The sequence below is a fragment of the Diabrotica undecimpunctata genome, chromosome 7, assembly GCF_040954645.1.
Source record: "Diabrotica undecimpunctata isolate CICGRU chromosome 7, icDiaUnde3, whole genome shotgun sequence".
Classification (NCBI taxonomy): Eukaryota; Metazoa; Arthropoda; class Insecta; order Coleoptera; family Chrysomelidae; genus Diabrotica; species Diabrotica undecimpunctata.
The window spans coordinates 42,199,742-42,219,940 of record NC_092809.1 but is presented as its reverse complement, the minus strand read 5'-3'; the positions used below and the strand labels follow the sequence as shown (position 1 = coordinate 42,219,940).

Below are 20,199 nucleotides of genomic sequence, written 5' to 3'. Positions count from 1 at the left end.
ATTCACATCCCTGCATCTCTGAAATAGCACCTGTACAGCAAAAAGGCCTCCCGTGTTCCCAGAGCATCACGAAATCCGAATTGTGTTCTTGTTAGTTGTTCCTCACATTTTGTATATATTCTTTTGTGGATGACCTTTAGAAATGTTTTAAGTAAATGGCTCATAAGGCTTATAATTCTATAGTCTTCGCACTTTCTCGGATTGGGTTTTTTTGGAAGATTTATAAAAGTTGACACTAACCACTCTTGGGGAACCACGCCCGTATCATATATACTGTTAAATATATTTGTCAACCATTTTATGCCATCATAGTCCATAAGTTTTAAGAATTCTGAGTGAAAATTATCAGGGCCTACTGCTTTACCATCTTTGGTGCTTTTGATGGCATATTTTACTTCTTCGACTGTAAATGGTGGTCCAGATTCGCAATTGGTGTTTGTTGTAATACCAGTGTTACTTCGTATATCTTCAAAAGTTTTTTCCACGTATTTAATCCAAATATCTCTTTTATGCTCTATTTCCAGTACTATGTTTCCCTGATTATCTGTCAGGAATCCAGTGTTCTTGTGTTTATATAAGCCTGCCGCTTCTTTAATCTTTTTATGGAGGTTAAAGAAAACTTTATCCTACATTACGTATATTATACGACTCCTCAGCATGCATAAAATATATTGATATTTTTGCTTTTGGATTTAATTTTCCTTCTTCTTCTTATTTTTCAGTAGACATGTCTCTGTCTGTTTTTCAATGGCGTCCAGTAAGTTGTCGTTCCATCGTTTTCGTAGTCTTACTGATCCTATTGGGAAACCGTCTCTTGCCGTCTTTACTACTCTATTTGTTGTCATTCAACTTATATGATTGTTCCATTCTACTTTTCTATTTCTTACCCAGTCCTTGATGTTCTTCACCTTGCATCTACGTCCTATATCTGTACTTCTAACTCTGTCCTATAGTGTTTTACGATACATTTTTCCTCTCTGCTGAGAATAATTCGTTTTAAATGTATATTATATGAAAATAATAGTAACATGCTAACATGCTAACAGTAATTATGGATAGATATAAAAAAGACCAATACAAGTTTTAATTTTACTGTATATCGTTGTTTTTTGTTTATTCGAATAATAATGGTATGATTTCTGTAGTTAGACTTTGATTTATATCGCATCAAACACAATATTATTTAATGAACTTTTGAATTTCCTACAAAAACTATTTAACATACAATAGTCTAAATTGCTTGGTTGCCGACAAGTCAATTTCTTAGCTAATAAGGTATAAAGAGGTCGTTTGAAGCAGCAATAATTTTAAAAACAGTCTAGGATTTGACAAGGATAGATTGTTTACCAAACAAGACATAGTTCGGTTGAAACCTAATCAAGGAAAGATAATTTTTTTTTGAGAAACTGGACATTAGCGATAATGATGTAATGTTTTAGTAAAATAAAAGTCTAAAATTTCAAAAAATAAAATTTGCTTTATCTTAAGCTACAACAAATAAAAGACTGAGTTGGAAATGTATTATTTAATTAAACCTGATTATAAAAATAAATGTAAAGGATATTTTATGAAACTTTCTAACAATGACTTGAAATTCAAAGTATTGAAACACTTAAAAAATAAAAAACCTAAATGAATCATACAACAGTATAACAACAAGATGTAGACGAAAAGTGTTTTATTAAAGGTGGTTTGTATGGACATATTGGTAAAGAAAGAGCGGTAATAGAAAAAGTTCATGGAGGTTGGGGGATAGGAATACGAAATGATGAAGGAAATAGTGATTAATTTTGCAGTGGTCTGGGATTTGGTTGTAAATAATACGTTCTTTATGAAGTAAAAATTGATACTTATATTACCTATCGAAGTGGGGAAGAAAAAGTCAGATAGATTTTGTGCCTTTTAGAATAAGCCTAGTGTGATATATATATGAATAAGATAATATGCCTTGTTTCTGGAAACGTTCTGGGGAGAAGATCAAGAGGACGATCATTAACTAGATAGTGCAACCAAATTAAGAATTCAGATGGAAACTCATTCTGCGAAGCTCACAGAGCAGCTGAAGATAGAGACCAATGGGGAAAAATGATTAGGAATATTGGAAGAAATTACGATCCTCAGTAATGGGAAAATGACAAGACAAGACTTTGAGAAAGAGAGAGAGAGAATAACCCAGCTAAAATATGTTACCAACTGTAAAATGATAAAGGGTTAGTGTGTAGCTAGTAAACAGCGACCGGTAAATAAAACAGAGATAAAGGTGAGGCGAAATGCAAAGCAAGTAGGACCTCAGAAAGTAAAGTAGTGGAAATTAAAAGATAATGATTTGGCAAAATTTTTCAAGAGTAGAATAGTAGAATAGTTTGAGAAAAAATATACGGTAAATGACTGGGAAGCCAACAGTAGAGTTGTGGTATTGATGGGAGAGAAATTTTTAGGAAATACATCTGGTAAAGGGCCTTCTAGGGACCATGGTGGTGAAACGATGAAGTGCAACAGAAGGCTAGGGCTAAGAAAAAAAATAGAAAGATGTATGAGTGGCTGGTACTGTTAAGGAAAGATTGTCTGCAAAGCAAAGGGAAATAAAAAGGTTATACAACATTGTTAAAACAAGAGGAAAGTCATCAAAGGACATAACTTGCGTGCAGCAGATTAATAAAGCAGATGGAACAGTGTTAAGATCCGAAGTTAAAATAAAGCAAAGATAGTATTAGTACTACAGAAAGTTGCTACATGAGGAAAATTAGAGAAGAGGCAGAGGATGCGGGACGGCGAATGAGAATGTAATACCGGGAATAGCGAGAGAGGTCTACAAAGTATCTAGGAGAGGAAGGGGTTGATATATTGTGACTAGACAAGAACTATGGAGATGTATCAGAGAGAAATGGGTACTTTGTAATCGAAAAATCGAGAAAGGACTGAAAGGAAAGGTATACAAAAATGTAGGGAGACCTGAATTGGTGTACGGCGGTGAAGTGTGGTCTGGAAAGAAGATTCAGGAAAACAATATGGAGGTAGCTGAAATAAAAATGTTACGGTGGATGTTGGGTAAGACTAGAAGAGGCAGGATCAGAAATGACTTGATTAGGGAAGGAGTCTACATTCTCAAAAAAGATTCAAGAGCACAGACTGGAATAGTTTGGTCATGTCAGACGTAGAACTGAAAACTATGTGGGATGAAGTATAGAGTTCTTAGAAGTTAATGGAAAGATAGGTAGAGGAAAACCAAGGAGAAGATGGAAGTAGTGTGGGAGTGTATGGCAGAAAACTTGGGAGAGAAAGGTTTAGGTGATGAGGAGCCGATGGACAGAAATGAGTGGCGACGAAGAGTAAGGAACAGCTCCCACAAAATTGAATACCTCTGTCACATCATGAGAAAAAGCGAAAGATATGGGTTGCTGCAATTAATTCTTCAATGACAAGTAGAAGGAAAACGAGGACCAGGAAGGCGAAGAATTTCTTGGCTGAAAAATCTACGTACGTGGTTCAACACAACAACCACAAATCTTTTCAGAGCAGCAGTTTACAAAATACAGATTGCCATGATGGTCGCCAACATCCGAAACGGATAGGCACTACAAGAAAAAGACCCCTGAAAAGAGAAAGACCAATAAAGAAGAAGAAGATCAGTGTGGCTTCGGACTGGGATGGTCAACAATAGACAATTCTCTTGCGTCAAATTTTAGAAAAAAATGGGAATACACAAAGATGTAAATATAATTTTTGTAGATTTTAAACTAGCTTATGACTCTGTAAACAGAAATACACTGTATGAGATTAGTAGGATTAGCCCAGATGTGTAAGAAGCATTCATGTGCACGTATCCGAATTGGCAATTGGCAGAAGTTCATCACACAAGTTTCTAATCATAACGAGTCTAAGACAAGGCGATCCACTTTTCTCTTTGTTATTCACATTCGCTTTAGAACACGCAGGTAGGAAAGCACAACAATTAACAAATTGCTTCGCCATCCAGGAAGTGAAGGTACTGTTAGCTTTTGCTGACGTTGTCGACACAATTCACCGAGATGAAAAAGAAGTTTTTACCCTTTTTGAAATTGGGGCCAGAGAAAGTGGGCTTAAAGTAAGCGAAGATAAGACCGAGTACGTGATAGTTACAAAAAAACCAAGACTACAAATTTGACAAAAAATTTCGATAAATGAATACAATTTTGAAGTTGTCAAAGAATTCAAATACTTGGCAGCAGTGATAACAGCCGAAAATAGTTATGAAAACGATGTACAGTGGAACCTCGATTATCCGTCAGGGCACCGGACCAAGGGTATGACGGATAATCGAAAAGACGGTTAACAGAACAAAAAAAAGTTCACAGTATAACTCTCAAATTTCATTTGTATGTTTTATTTGACAATAATTTGACACAGCATTGTCGACTGCGTGTTTTAAATTGTATGTTTTCCAGTATTCTGGCAAAGAATATTCCTCTTCCATAACTAGGTTTTGAATAAATATTTTTCTGTATCTTCTTTGAATGTTTTAATGACCGATTGATCCATTGGCTGTATCAATGATGTTGTATTCGCAGGCAGAAAAGAGCACGTGATATTTTCATCGTCACTTCGCAGCATACCGGCTTCAGGATGGGCAGGCGCATTGTCCAAAATGAGAATCGCCTTTGGTGGTAAATTTTTTGCTTGCAATTATTGTCGAACGTCCGGTATAAAAACTTAAAAAACAAGATGTTAGAAAAATAGATAAACAAATTTTGGTATGCAGTACATACCTTTTTGAACCAGTCAGCGAATATTTCCTGGGACATCCATGCATTATGTTGTGCGTAGTAGTTAACGGAAAGCAAGTTGTCGCGTGTCTCATCGATCATATCTTGAAGCTTTTTTTTATACTCGTCAACAACTTCAATATTTGCGGCGCTCTATTTTTTACCTTCGATTTTCAGTTCCCGTATACGGTGGCGATTTTTGAACTTTTCCAACTAACCGCTGCTTCCTTTGAATAAAGGACCGCCATTCAATTTCATGTTGAAAAACAACGCTTTTCCGGCAACAATTATTATTATATGGATAGGGAAGACTAGAAAAATCCTTGAGGAGGCTAGGACCCATGCAGGGTTGTTAAGCCATAATGATGATAATGACATATATACAAAAAAAAAAGAGTAGGAGAGACCGCACAGGTAAGAAGAGTCAATGAGACCAAGTAGCTAACAAAATAATGAAAAAAAGATAATAAAAGACCATAGGTAAATTGTTTGGACTAAGATAAATTTAGAAGGCAGGCACTGAAAACTGTAATATCCTTGTATATATTCTTTAAGAATTGATCTGCGACTTATACTAGAATACGTTGGTGTATCGGATATACCTATTGATGAGCAGTACTGTAAGAGATAAATAACAAGTCTCCTTGTTATTCATTCCATTGATCATTATAGGAGCAAGATACGGCAGAAGCTGTGGGACCCGTACATGGATAGATATTGTTTGACAAGAAACTAACTTAAAAATTAGGGTGCAAATAAGGAAACAAACAATTTATTGTTCTTGGAATACAAAGATTAGTGGGTTAATAGAAATCTGTCTATTTCATTAATTTGGATAAGTACCACAATAAAAAATATTGTGGAAAATGTAAATGAGCATGAAGCGAAGATGGAATCAAGAAAAACGAGAAATAGCACAATAAATAATTGAAAACTTTACAGAAAAAAGGAGAATGGCAATAAAATTATTTTTACTTTAAATTTTTTTAAATCTTAACACTAACGTTGAGTAAAATTGTATTGAGCATATACTTACAGTTGCTCAAAGTTACATCCGCTTGAATATCATCTGGCATATTGATAGATTCTAATAGCTAAGTCTACACTTCTTTACCTAACCACTGCCGACACTTAACTGAATGTTATGACTTATGACACGGTTCAAGTAATAACACTAACTTATGCAAATTTTTTTTATTATAATTACATGTCTGACGTAGCTAATAAAGTTTTTTATATGTTTATACTTCCAGATCGGATATGACCGTCAAAACTCCGTATTATAGGTTCTTGAGAAATATTTGGGACCCCCGGTAGAATAAAAAAGATTCTAGTAGATTAAACGAGGGAATAATTAGATGATTAATTAAAATTGTGACCGTTAAGCAAGTGAAAAATTATATTTAGATGCAACAAATTGTTTTTATTACACATATTATATCTAAAATGGCCCATTAATAATACTGAGCAACCCAAAAAAGATAGTGTTTTGTCCCAAAAGATTTATTGATTGGTTCTTATAGTACGTTTTATATTGCATTAAAAAATTATATTATTTTTGTAACGTATAGTTTTCTTGTAACAGTCAAATAGAAATAACACCTTTTTTAACTTATTTACAGGTATACGAATATGGGTTTACTACATTAAAAGGTGTCTCTTAATTTTTCTTTTAAGTGTCTAGCGGTAGTCAGCCAGCATTATCGGACTCCGTTTTCCTTGACATCGTTTTTCCATACTTAAAATATCTTGATGAAAACTTTCTCCATATTCATCACTACCATATCAAAGTTTTTGTGTGAAAAAGTCCAAGTGGGAATCAAGGAAATGGATTTTAAGAGACATGTTTTAGCCAAAATCACTAGGCATAGGCTTTCAGTAGATTGTTGACATATTCCTTGTATATGTCGTTTTTATAGTCTTCCAAGAAGTTTTAACTACATTTATGAGAAAGGTCCATGTTTTTTTAAGTCTGCTTTAATAAAGTAAACAGTAAGTTTCAGTAAGCTCAAATATAATAAAGCACTAGGTCCGGATATGATAACAGCAGAAATGTTTAAATCTACAGAAAAAAACCGGAATAAACAGGTAACAAAATATGGCATTATTTTACTCGAGTAATAGTAGAGGTACTCGAGAACATCTTCTGAACATAAGACAAATAATAGAAAAATCTAGGAAATTCAATATCCCACTATACATTTGTTTTATAGATTCTCGCAAAGCGTTCGACAGGGTCAAATGGCAACACTTATGACAGATACTAAAAGAAGTAGGCGTACCACAGCACTTAGTTTCTCTTATAACTGAACTATACGAACACACTTCTGGAATAGTTAAAGTGTTTAACGAATTCCCCAGAACAAGAAGTCAGATAAGGATGTATACTGTCTACACAATTATTTAATATATATGGGGAGCATAATATGAGAGGGGCGCTTAAAGGATGGGAAATGGGCATCTCAATAAATGGCTAAAAATAAACAACCTACGTTTTGCAGACGATACAGCCCTTCTTGCAAATAATCAAGAAGAGTTAATTGATCTCACTTGAGTGGTTGAAAATAAAAGTCAAATATTTGCTCTGCAGTTAAACATATCAAAGACAAAGATCGTGATAGTCATCCACACATAACCACGATTGACTGGTTTGAAGTTGTGAGCTCATATTTATATCTGGAATCATTGATCACAAAGATAGTGTCACTATAGGAAGAAATTAAACCTAGATGTGACCTGGCAAAAGTAGCGGTAGGAAAAATGGTCAAAATATGAAAGGACTCTTAAGTTTCAGGGACCCTAAAAATATTCATCAATTGCTTAATATTCCCAATACTGACATAGATGTGAATCTTGCACCTTATGATAAGCGAAAAGAAGAAAAAGAGCTGCCACTGAAATGTTCTGTTGGAGAAGAATGTTACGAATTCCATGGACCGACCAAAGGATAAATATTTCAATTTTAAATGAGCTAAAAGTCAGCAAACGGCTATCCAGCAAAGCCCATCTCCAACAACTAAATATTTTAGAGCAGACATAGAAAACATGGAAATACTTATTATCCAAGGAAAGGTAGAATGCCGAAGATCACGAGGAAGATCCCCAACAAGATGGATCGATTAAATTACAGGAATATACAAAAGACCTATGCGTGAGTTAAAAGAAATGACCAGAGACAGAGATCTTTTGAGATGGACAATACACGACATCACAATGACCACTACACTTAGGATTGAAGAGAGAGAGAGAGAGAGAGAGAGAGAGAGCAGTCTGCTTTCAAAATTTTTATCTCTTAGCAAATCTCATATTTTTGAACATACAAAGATTTCTCTCTGATTTTCGCATCACTCTGTCTTTTCTTTTAAGTACAAAAGCCTTGCCCACCTTGTCCATAGCTTTTACAAAGTTTTACATAAATCCTAACTTAATATGTAGTGTTGGCAGATATATGGTTTAAGGATCAACAAAAGCCATCTTTTTGACATTTTTATTACCAGGTTCAAGATATTTCCGTTTAAGTCATGATTTTTTTATATTGGCTTAAACAGCAAAACTTTATATACCTAACCTGCAAGCCGAGTACATAGCAATTACTTTCAAGTTTCCACCTAAGTTCCATCTGTATCCAACATATTGGATATTTTCTAAAATCAGTTTCATATTGTCATATGTCTATTTCATGTTTGCAGAATAGACCAAAAGGACTGAAGGAAATTGATAACAGTTATGCAGTAGAACAGCCTTAAGGCTAACTTTGGATGAGTCTATAAATATACGCCACTCTTCTGGTGTATGCTTATGACCTAAAGTGTTCATTATTGCTGAAAGAAAGACACAAGATGGACCAGAAAACTAATTGACTGGCGCCCACGAGAAGACAAGCGCAGCAGAGGATGACCACCAACACGCTGGATGGACGACATTAGACGAATATCCAAGAAATGGCAACAAGAAGCACAGAACCGTGAAGAGTGGCAAAAAATGGGATAGACCTTGTCCAGCAGTGGACAGAGGAGGTTGCACGATGATGATGATGATTGCTGAAATATCATAAAAATAAACTAACTCTCGTGACCATGGTAGGGGTACTTTGAAACGATGCCAGCGTGCGTAGCGGCGAAATATGACAAAATTGGCCCTACCTTTTTACGCATAAATTTTATCAAAAATGTGTGCAAATACATATTGCGTATTTAATTGTGCTAATAATAGCAAAAATTAGCACAATTAAAAAAAAGTGTAGTTTTTATAGGTTCCCAAAGATTACATATAAATTAGAGAAAAGAAAAAGATGGATCCGTGCTATTAATATGAAAAAGTAAATATCACATAACCTCATTTTTATGCAATTAAAATAGGAAAAATTTAAATAATTTACCTTAAATGATATTGCTTCAAGCTAACTGCAGAGTGCCTGATGACTTTAGCTTTTATATTATAACTTTTACTATTACTGTTTTTAAATATATGCTCTTTCACGTGAAAAACTTGATTTACCAGTACTAGATTTTTCCCTTTCTTTTCCGTTTGTGGCTGAAAAGATATATTATGATGAATTTTGAGAAACCCAGTTTTTAATACTACATTTATTTTGTACATAAACTAAAAAAATATAATTAAAAAGTTAATTATTAATAATTGTCAATTTTGCGTGTATTTAACAATGTCAAACATATGTCATATGTTTAACCTGAAAATTGGTAGGTCCAAAACTGTCAGATGAAGGCGGTAGGTGTCGCGTCAGTCACGCACGGAGCTAATACGGAATGTTAAATATTCGTAGACCCAAAAAGACTTTCCTTATTAAAATCAGAAAAGGAGAGTAAATTTAAAATATTTGTTAATGTGTTAATAAAAAAAAAGCAAATAAGTGCAATAGGAAATAAAAAAAAATATATTTAAATAAATAATAAAAAATTTTAAATTTTTAAAATGTAATATTTCTACGAAATTCAATGTTTTTTGCCATTTTTAGTTGCATTTGTTTGATTTGCTGCGATGTTGGACGAAAGTTTGTGACGCCTTTTAAACCTTTTTTTAGGAGGTTGAACTTTAGGTGGTTGTCCACATGATAATCTATTTGACCCTCTAGTAACTCCCAACTTTCTTCGACTGATTGAAGTTGGTTGCACTCTTTTATTGGCCTTGGATTCAAATCGCCTTGCCGAGGAACTTCCTGCCATGTTTAAAAAAACTTTCCTAAGCCGTTTTGGTTTTAATCTGGGATAATCTTTCGTGCAATAACTTTACCGTTGACGAATCAGTTCCAAATGTAAAATTTTTGTCTTGTAGCGTATTAATAAAATCTGCAAAAGAATATTCTTGTTGTTCAGCTGTTTCATTTTTGTTTAAAAGAATATCTTGTCTAACATTATTTTCATTACTAATGCCAAGTTAATATTAAGCCAGGCTAATTGAGTAAAAAGGAAAGGGACATAGTAGTAGCTAGTTATGGAGAGGAATTAGTATATGGCAATGGCATAAGATTTATCAACTTATGTCAGTAGGTTTCTATGACCTTTGAAAATGATTCTATGACCTTTATATACCAACTGAGATTATTCTCATGGACAACAGAGCTTCTCTACAACATCTCACCAACATAAGTCATTCTCGCCAACATAAGTGGCTCTAGCAGACAACACATATTCCCGGCCGAAAAAAAAAAACTTTTTGTGGCATGCAGGTAGAAGACAAATACAAATAACTCATAAAATCGAAAAGCATACGCCAGACTGAATTACATGGTTAATAATGCAGTAAAATAATTAAAAAATCCTTTTAGGGAAAAGGGAAAATGTAAAGAACTAAATATGAGTTGCACGCTCTGGGAAAGTGTGGAGTGAAAAACAATAATATTAACTGAAAATAAAGAAAAAATACTAAACCTAAAACATAAATTATCTGCAATTACTAGCGGAATAATACTTCTCAAATCAAGCTTTAAAAAATACAAAATTTTTTAAACAAGTTTGGGTTATCCATGTATGTTAGGTATATATACATGTATTTGGTTGTGAGGAGCCGACTGAAATCCTAATTAAAAGAATTTTTATTGTATAGCATACCCTAATCAAGATTTTATTTGGTGACTCTACTATAATTTATACAGCGTTACTTTCACTTGATTAACTGAGATATTTCACTCCGAAAATGGATTGTTTCCGTCAGCTATCATTTTGCTGTATTGTTTGGCTACAAATTTTATGTCAAATGTTAAGATTAAGCATAAAACGATTAAAAAAAAGCTTTTGTAAAGATAAAGAAAAAATTCGTCACGCAATTCTGCTTTGCAACTTAATTAATATCAATTAAGTAAATTCTACCAATTTTATATTCCTATAAATCCTTTTTTATTAAACATTACATTAAACTAAATATTTATTCATAATTAAAAAAAATAAAAAATTATTTTAGCAGGATTGCAGATTTACTACTGGGAGTATTACTGTTTTGTAAAGGTTTACTTTTGTATTCTTTGATACATTTAATAATTTTAAAAAGAATGTCTTAAGGCCGTATGACACTATGCATTTTCTTGTATCATTTCTTATATCGTTTCTGATATAGAAAGTTATTTATGTGTTCTTGTATCATTTCTTGCACCTACAATTGTGCTCTGTATGACACTATGCAAGTTCTTTTATCGGAAATTGTATGTGATTCGGCACATGATTGGTCGAAATTTCGACACATATAAAATAAAAATAGAACTGCAGTACCTGAGGACCCCAAGCTAGATGCTACTGATTATTTTAAAAAATACTGTGGTTCAAAAATGAAAGAAATAAAATGTCCCAATATTAAAACTAAATTGGAAACCATAATTTTTGAACATATTCAACAGGCTGTAATGGAAGACAGAAATAATAAATAATTTGGTTGTAATAATTTATTTGTTTTTTTTTACAAATTATGTATTTGAATGGCATGTTCTTGAAATTCTACTCTCCTATTTGGAGATATAAAATAATCTTTAAACTCATCACGAATTTTTAAAGCGGTTATGTATTGTTTTAAGTAATACATCCCCTCCTACTTTCAGTAGTTCCGATGCTATTTGATCCACTTCCTGTCATTTATTGTTTTTCAATTTGGCTACTGCTGTTCTAATCTTGGTTATTGTTGGTGGGCACTTTTCTCTGATGTCTGCTTGGTCTAATTGTATATCAAAGTCTCTTCCAGCCGCCATTATGACAGAAGTTTTACGTTTTTACTTTTGCGGCTTTTCGCACAAATTGGTGCATTTCTTGTACAAGAAACTGCAGCGGACACAAATTCTTGTATCGTTTCTGATATAAGAACTTATACGCTTGTATGACACTATCCATTTTTTTGTTATATCAAAGACGATATAAGAAATGATACAAGAAAATGCATAGTGTCACACGGCCTTTAGTCATTTTCAGAATTTGCTTTTGAGGAATAGAAGGCTACTCGGAACAAGCCTTTTCATTACGAAATAGTGTCAGCAATTATTTTTGTACAGTTTTTTGTAAACAAACGTGTTAGGTTAGTAATATAAATATCAATAAAGTGCATATTGATGGCTTAAAACACACTTATTGTATATCTATTTGTCTCTATTATTGAATTATGCACTGTACTTTGATGATCTTCTAACAGTCTATCATCCTTCACAGACAATTGTATGTCTTGCGTTTGGTGTGGTATAAATGATATTTCAAAACTGTGAATTAAGCTCAAAAATGTATAAGGAAGAATATTCAATATCCATGACATGCAATAATTGTGCACAAAATAATCTGTCAACAAACCGGCTGGAAGTTTAGCAGCTTGTGTGCTATGCGTTTTTGAGGTTATTTTTGTTAAAGTTTTCCTTTTTGGTGCCAAGTTAATTTATTGTTCATGTTTTATCGATAACACTAATGAAAAAGCGTCCTAGAAGTTATAACCTGTTGCAGTTAGTACTGAGTAGTGAATATTTCAGTGAAAATGAAACACCTAGTAAGTTAACAACAACTCTACAACTTAATTAAAATTGTCATATCAACTATTTTTATAAATTTACGTACGTAATTATAATTCAATAACTTCTTATCCTAGTAATTATTAGTGTAATGTTAGATTAGAGACAAGTTGGTCCTTGTTATCTTATAACTTTAACTTTCAAATTAACATATCTAAAATTCGTTTTCTAAATACATTTTTTTCTTGTTTCAGCTGATAAACCGAATTCTCAGCCTAGTACTGGGATTGAAAAAAATATAAATATGGAAAATGCTGTCTACCAGACTTTAAATCCAATAATATACAGTGACATCGTCACATCTGATGGACTCGGTGGGAGTATTTGTACTATACAGTACAGAGGTAAAAATAACATCATTCCATCTACAGTTCACCAAAAATAGCTAAAAGTCTGAAAATAACCACGCCCATGATGCGCATTCGTTATCCGATGGATCTCGGATCTCGCACTGAGCGTCCACTTAATATCTACCGTTTGTGACGTAAACAAGTCGGTACAGCCTGCGAAACATTTTTTGTAAGTACGGACCGCAAAGGAGAGTCATTTCCAAATTTGCAAATCTGTGTTGTGTACCTTTATTAAACATGGAGTTTAAATCGAATCTGAAGGGAAAAGTTTTAAATAATCAGACACGGAAAGTGATAGCAAATGTGATTCATTTTATGAGAAAAGAAGCCAAAGACAATAAACCGTGTAGAGATTTGAAAAAAGTGCAGGAGCATGTGGTATTGGCAACAGGTGTTAGTTTAAGCAGCGTTCAAAAAATTGCTCGGGAAATGCAATTATTTGAAGACGGCGAATTTTCCTCATTTGTGACTCCAAACAAAAAGAGGAAAAAAGCGCTTCAAAAACGTACTTGAACGATTTTGATATAGGGCGTCTTTGACGTTATATAATGGATTTTTGTATAACACAAAAACAAGTGCCGACTGTGAAACGCATACACAAAACATTTGCAGAGGAGTACAACTACTCAGGTTCCACAGAAAGCCTACGAACAGTAATTAGAAAGATAGGATTTCGTTGGCGAAAAACCAGAACTAATAGAAAATTATTAATGGAAAAGCCCAATATTCAACATCTTACACTGAATTTCTTACGTAGTATGAAACGTTACAGGAACGCAAATCGCCCAATTATATACATGGATGAGATTGATAATGCACCGTATCACAACGTACAAACTGAGAAATGTCCAACTATGTCTTCCAGAAAAGCAGAAATGCAGTAGTGGCTGACAACTCGAAATATTTCGTTTACAGATGACATGTTGAAATTTGAACTATACGACATTATAAAATTACACAAACCTTGCTTTAAAACGTATGAAATTGACAAAATATTCGAGGATAAAGGACATTCAGTTTTACGGTTACCCCCATATCATCCGGATTTGAATCCTATAGAGTTAGTATGGGCTTCTATGAAGCAATATGTCGCTGAAAAAAATGTCAGTTTTGATTTTATATATATATATATATATATATATATATATATATATATATATATATATATATATATATATATATATACATATATATAATACATACCCGGTATTTTTAGGCGTCACGCCCTTCCGGTAGGGATCTATGGAGGAGTATCACCGAGTCGCAAGCCCTTATCTCTTGCCGTACGGCTCCACCATAGGCCGATCAGACACCAGCATTTTCTAGTCTAAGCCGCAGATTCATCTAGAATTTTAAACTGCTGCATTAGACTTTTTGTTGTTCTGTACACCAAGCTGGGGACCGAACCCACATCCACTGAAGCACTCGCAGTGAAGCGAATGAGAAGCCGGCCGCCCAGCCCGCTTGGCTATCTGACCGACCAGTTTTGATTTTAAATTAGTGGAAAGTTTGTATGATGAATTTTTTATTTCGTTTTCAGTCGAATAATGGAAAAAGAGGTGTGATAATTTATAGCAACACAAGCGGTTTTTGTTGGATCTATTTTTTTACATCTCACTTTGTAGAAGAGATATCACAAATATACTGAAATATACTGAAGAAAAGTAATGACAGTAATAATAATTGTGTACGGGACCTATTAGAAACTATTCAAATTTTACATTTCTATATTTGTGTCTCCGATTGTACCTATATTTTAAAGTTCACCTGCGCGTACAGACTATCTTTTTTTTTCTTACCAAGTGCGTTCTCACTTCATTGTTCGCGCAGGCAGTTAGAATTTCAGGCTTTCAGCTATTTTTGGTGAACTGTACCTCATCGCATAATTTACATTATCCGGCTAAAGAAAGTGAAATTCATGACTCCTTCAAATCGACCAGTGGAATGATACATAACTCAATCCAACATATAGCGATTTTTCTGATTCTGGTGAACCATACTTACCAAATTTTTCAGAGCTGTCTTGTGATGAAAATGGTAATATAGAAGAAGTTTTTTAAGATAATTTTAATCTAGAACTGTCTGTCAATACAGTTGCACCTGGTAGAAACTCTGAAAATGATGCAATTCCATCTAGCTTATCTACCGATATTCAACATTCTCCAGCTGAAGAAATTATTCCAGGTTTAACAAGAAAATGGAAGGGGATTGCAGACCCCTTGACTTGGGCGAGAAATGTTAGAAAGAAAAACATATATCAGGTAAGACGTATGTAAACCGCTCTGAAAAAATAATATCTGAAAAAAAAAGTTAAAGATATTGACTCCTCTAAATGTCGTTTTAAATGCTCCCAAAAAATATGTCAAATCTAAAAAGAAAAGATATTCAAAGATTATTGGCAGTTGAAAGATCCAGGTAGACAAAAATCATTCATTTGTGCAGTTGTAAAATAGAATTTAATCTTACAAGCACATCCACGTCAAGAAAACTCCGAATGAAAATAAAAAGTATTCAAATTATTATTACTTACCTGATGAAAATAACGAACACTAAAAAGTATGTCTTAAGCATAAGTTTTCAAGTTATAGATCTGGCACTGGCTGGACGTGGCGATTCAGGTAAGAAAGAAGCTTTACTTATCGTGCGATTTAAATGTCTCCATTTTGTACAGACTCTATAAACAATTTTGCCGGAGAATAATATACACACAACAGATCAGTGTTCCATTTCCATCTTCTATCGAAGGTTGGAAATCATCATGGCTATGCGGACCCTGTTGACTGCCGCTCTAAATAGTTCTTCTTCTTCTTCCTATGCCGTCCCCATTAACGGAGGTTGGCGACCACATTTTTAAAGGCTTCTCTATCTTTTGCAACGTGGAATAATTCGTCTACAGTCATGTTTGTCCAGTCTCGAATATTTCGCAGCCATGACTTCCTCTTTCTACCTATTCCCTTTTTGCCATCGACTCTACCCTGCATGATGACCTGCAGAAGACTATATTTATTATTTCTTAGTATGTGTCCAAGGTATGCAGTCTTGCGTACTTTTATCGTTCTCAACAATTTTTTGTCTCGACCCATTCTTCTCAGCACTTCCTCATTGGTGACCCTGGCAGTCCATGGGATTCTCAACATTCTCCGGTATATACAAAGTTCAAAGGCTTCAATCTTTTTAACTATTTGCGCTTTTAGTGTCCATGTTTCTACCCCGTACAATAGTTGCGACCAGACGTAACATTCAACAAACCTCAGTCTCAGCGCAATATTCAGATTTTTGTCACAGAACAATTGTTTGAATTTTAAGAACGCTGCCCTTGCCATTTCTATTCGTACCCGGATCTCTTGGTCTGGATCTAATTCTGTGTTGATGTAAGCTCCCAGATATTTATATTTTGTCACTCTCTCTATTTGCTGTCCACCAAGAGTTAGTTGTTCATTATTTATTGGACTCCTTGATACTATCATAAATTTGGTCTTATCTGTGTTGATGTCAAGTCCCATTTGAATGCATTCACTATTTATTGCATCTAGTAAAGTTTGTAGATCTTCTATACTCTCAGCCATAATTACCGTGTCATCTGCAAATCTCATGGTGTTTATGATTTCTCCACCAATTCTTATTCCCTCTTTTCTTTCCCATAAGGCTTTTCTGAATATGACCTGTGAGTACACGTTGAAAAGCGTCGGAGACAAGACGCATCCTTGCCTAACCCCTCTCGCAATCGGTATATTATTTGTTTCTATATCGTTCACCTTTACTACTGCTTTCTAAATAGTTCTGCACTACTGCATTCAAACCATTCCCTCAAGTGCTTAAGTTACGATATTCTTCGTCTTCCCACATTTCGTTTTCCTTAAATTTTGCCTTGCATAATAAGCTGCAATAATAAGTATCTTTGCTCCCTCATAACATGGCCCAAGTACTCAAGTTTTCTTCTTTAATAGTCGATATTATTTTAGCTTCATTTCCGATGCTTCTAATAACTTCTGCGTTTGACATTCTTTGAGTCCATGATATTCGCAGAATTCTTCTGTAACACTAAAATCCAAAGGCGGCCAACTGATTTAGATGTACTTGTAAGCCATAAAGAAGACTGGTGAATACATTACACCGAAGCATTCTTAGGAGTAGTCCTAACCTTATATCTCGACAACAAAGAAAATTTTTAAGTTTAACGAATAAAGCACGTGCTATTTCAATACGTCTCTTAATTTCTTTGTTTTGTTATACATTTGATGTTATACATGTTCTTTAGTATTTTTAGGTATCCACACTCTTAGTTACAGTGTCCTCAACAATCAATAATTGGATGTTTGCATCTGCAGTTCGATCTGAGAGCGCTCCTTTAAATACCGCTTCACTGTAGACATTAAAGAGTAGTGGTGACAGCACGTATCCCTTACGGACTCTTCTCTGTATTTTGATATATCGGGTGTTCTGGTTGTCAACTCTTACCTTGACAGTTTTATTCCAATATAGATTAAATATAATTTTGATATCAGGGCTGTCAATATTTTTGATTTTTATTATTTCTTCAAGCTTTTTATATTGAACCTTATCAAATGCCTTTTCAAAATCTACAAAACATAAGTACATGTTCTGATTTATATCCATGCATCTCTGGGCCAGCATATTTAAGCCGAACATGCATATCTTGTGCTCATACCATTTCTAAAGCCAAATTGTGTGTCACTAATTTAATATGCAAGAGTTTTAACAATTCTGCTGTGTATTATTTTCAAAAATGTTTTAAGTGTATGACTCATTAAAGCTATTGTTCTGTGATCTGAGCAGGATATTGCACTTGACTTTTTGGGTATTGGCACAAAAGTCGATTGCAGCCATTGGATGGAATGCATAAAACGTAGTATCTGCTAATGCTTCAAGTAATTTTACATTTTTGTAGTACTTGCTACATTTACAAAGCAGTTTACTTTCCTCCGTAGTATTTGCTACTATTTACCAGATACATAGAAGGATGTACTACGCTTTTGAAATATTTGCTGGTTTAGTAGAATTTGCTTCACGACTTCGGCGTAGGTGTTTTTTGTTAAAAAATGGCAGCATTTATGAATGTTCGTCGTAGAAAAATCTACAAACCAGGAGGAATATACAATGACGATATTTATCGTAAAATATTCAGGTAATTATCATGAATCATGCAGTTCTTCAGGTGACAGTCATAAGTTTGATTTTTTAAATGGGAAAGTAGGAAATTAGGGGGGAGGGTAAGACTTATTTCAGCGAACTGCATATGTAGGTATATATATTTAGATATTAATATAAAATCTTTTTAAAAAGTTACTTTCATGTTTTTTGCTTTAGATTCAACGAGAAAATGTAGAGTGGCTTGCTAGTCATTTTCTTGACGATGACGATTCCGTAGAAACAAGAGGTGGAGCCTTGTCACCCACTCGGAAAATGGAGATATTTTTAAGAAGTTTAGGTTAGTTTTGGAAATAAGTTGTAAACTTTGACAAATATTACCTGCTTAGGAGATCCTGGATATCAGCAGGGAGTTGCTGTTGATTTAAATGTTAACCAATGTACTGTATCCAGAACCTTGATCAGTGTTTCAGAAGCAATTTACTTGAAGAGAAATAACTGGATAACATTTCTTAATACTAACGAGTTATATGAAGTTAAGAACTCCAGAGGGGGCTTACAAGAATGGAGTTCTGTATTATTCACAGATGAAGCTAGGTTTTGTCTCTACCCTGATTAAAGAAGAGTGAGAGTTTAGAGAGGACCTAGACGACAAGAGAGACTCAAGCTCTTCGTCCATATAGTGTTCTACAAGTTATAATGTGAGCTGGAATAATTTTTCTTTATCGAACTGTTTCCGTTTATGTAGAAGGTACTTGGAATCAATTTCAATATTTGATCGTATTTTAGAGTCTGTTGTCCATTCATTTACCTCTACTGCAGGTTGTGATTTGCGTTACATGCAAGATAATCCAAGGCCACATGCTGCAGCAACAGTAAGAGATTGGTCTCATAATGAGGATATTACACTTTTACTTTGGCCAGGAAAATCGCCAGATCTTATTCCATCGAGCACGTATGGGATATGCTTCAGAGACAGATTGCTCCTTATCTGCAGAATGTTTATACTATACAAGTTTTTTAAGATCTTCTTAAACAGGAACGGATACTATTGCCTCAAAACGAAACGAAATAATTTAATTTGAAGCATGCCAAGAAGGCATCAAGCTGTAATTAATGCTGCTGAAGGAAACACAGATTATTAAATCCCATTAATTTCCATTAAATTAGTGTACTTCTTAACTTTTCTTTGATTATTTCATCATAAAGAAAGACTAAACAAGCATTATAACGGTAAACCACTTTTTAAAATCCAATCAAAATTGATGTATATATGAGAAAAAACTTTGTGTTCCCTAGACATTGATGTGTTTATATGGAGCAAGTTGTAAGGGTGATACACGCTATAAATCATTTAAAGACAATACGTATTAGTTTATAAATGAATTTTTTTATAAACAATCTCGTACTATACCTGAAATATTTTACTTGTATTAAATACTATTCAGTACATGCGTTTGACATTTTTAGCATTAAAATATATTAAATGGTCTATTTTATTGATTATACCTGATAATAATAATTTTGTTAAGTAATATATTTAGGCAAGTAATAAACATTAATTGACATGATTAATTAGAATAAATAATTATAGATATTATTTGTATAAAAAACAACAAGTGATGTTGAAGTTTAGAACTTCTTAATTGTTGGTCAAAACTGTTCGAAAAACATGGCGGCTGCTTATGCCCTCGTCACTGATGAAAAAACCTATTGTTTAGATACATAATGTGAAAACTGAGACGCAAGTGGCATCAGTCTAGAGCACCAGTTGATAAAACTAGATTAAATAATGCCACACAAAAATTAAAAAGAGAAATTCAAAAAATTAAAAACGAATCGGTTAGCATCTACCTAAGTAAACTATCAAATGATAGCGCTACTGATTACTCATTGTGGAAGCCTACCAAACGATTAAAAAGGCCAATCTTACAGAATCCACCAATTGGAAATACTAATGGTAGCTGGGCAAGAAGCAATATACAAAAGGCCAACAGGTTTGCTGACC

The 20,199-nt window shown here is 33.9% G+C and overlaps 1 protein-coding gene across 1 annotated transcript in view; it reads right to left on the bottom strand.

The window, feature by feature from the left end:
• The window catches only part of LOC140445264 (acyl-CoA synthetase short-chain family member 3, mitochondrial), a 127,103-nt gene extending 121,187 nt beyond the window's left edge, over nucleotides 1-5,916 (bottom strand). Inside the window, exon 1 of the mRNA XM_072537185.1 lies at nucleotides 5,779-5,916. Coding sequence (XP_072393286.1) covers nucleotides 5,779-5,818 — 40 coding nt within the window. The 5' untranslated portion in view covers nucleotides 5,819-5,916. The remainder of the gene's footprint in view (nucleotides 1-5,778) is intronic.
• Between the last annotated feature and the right edge of the window lie 14,283 nt (nucleotides 5,917-20,199).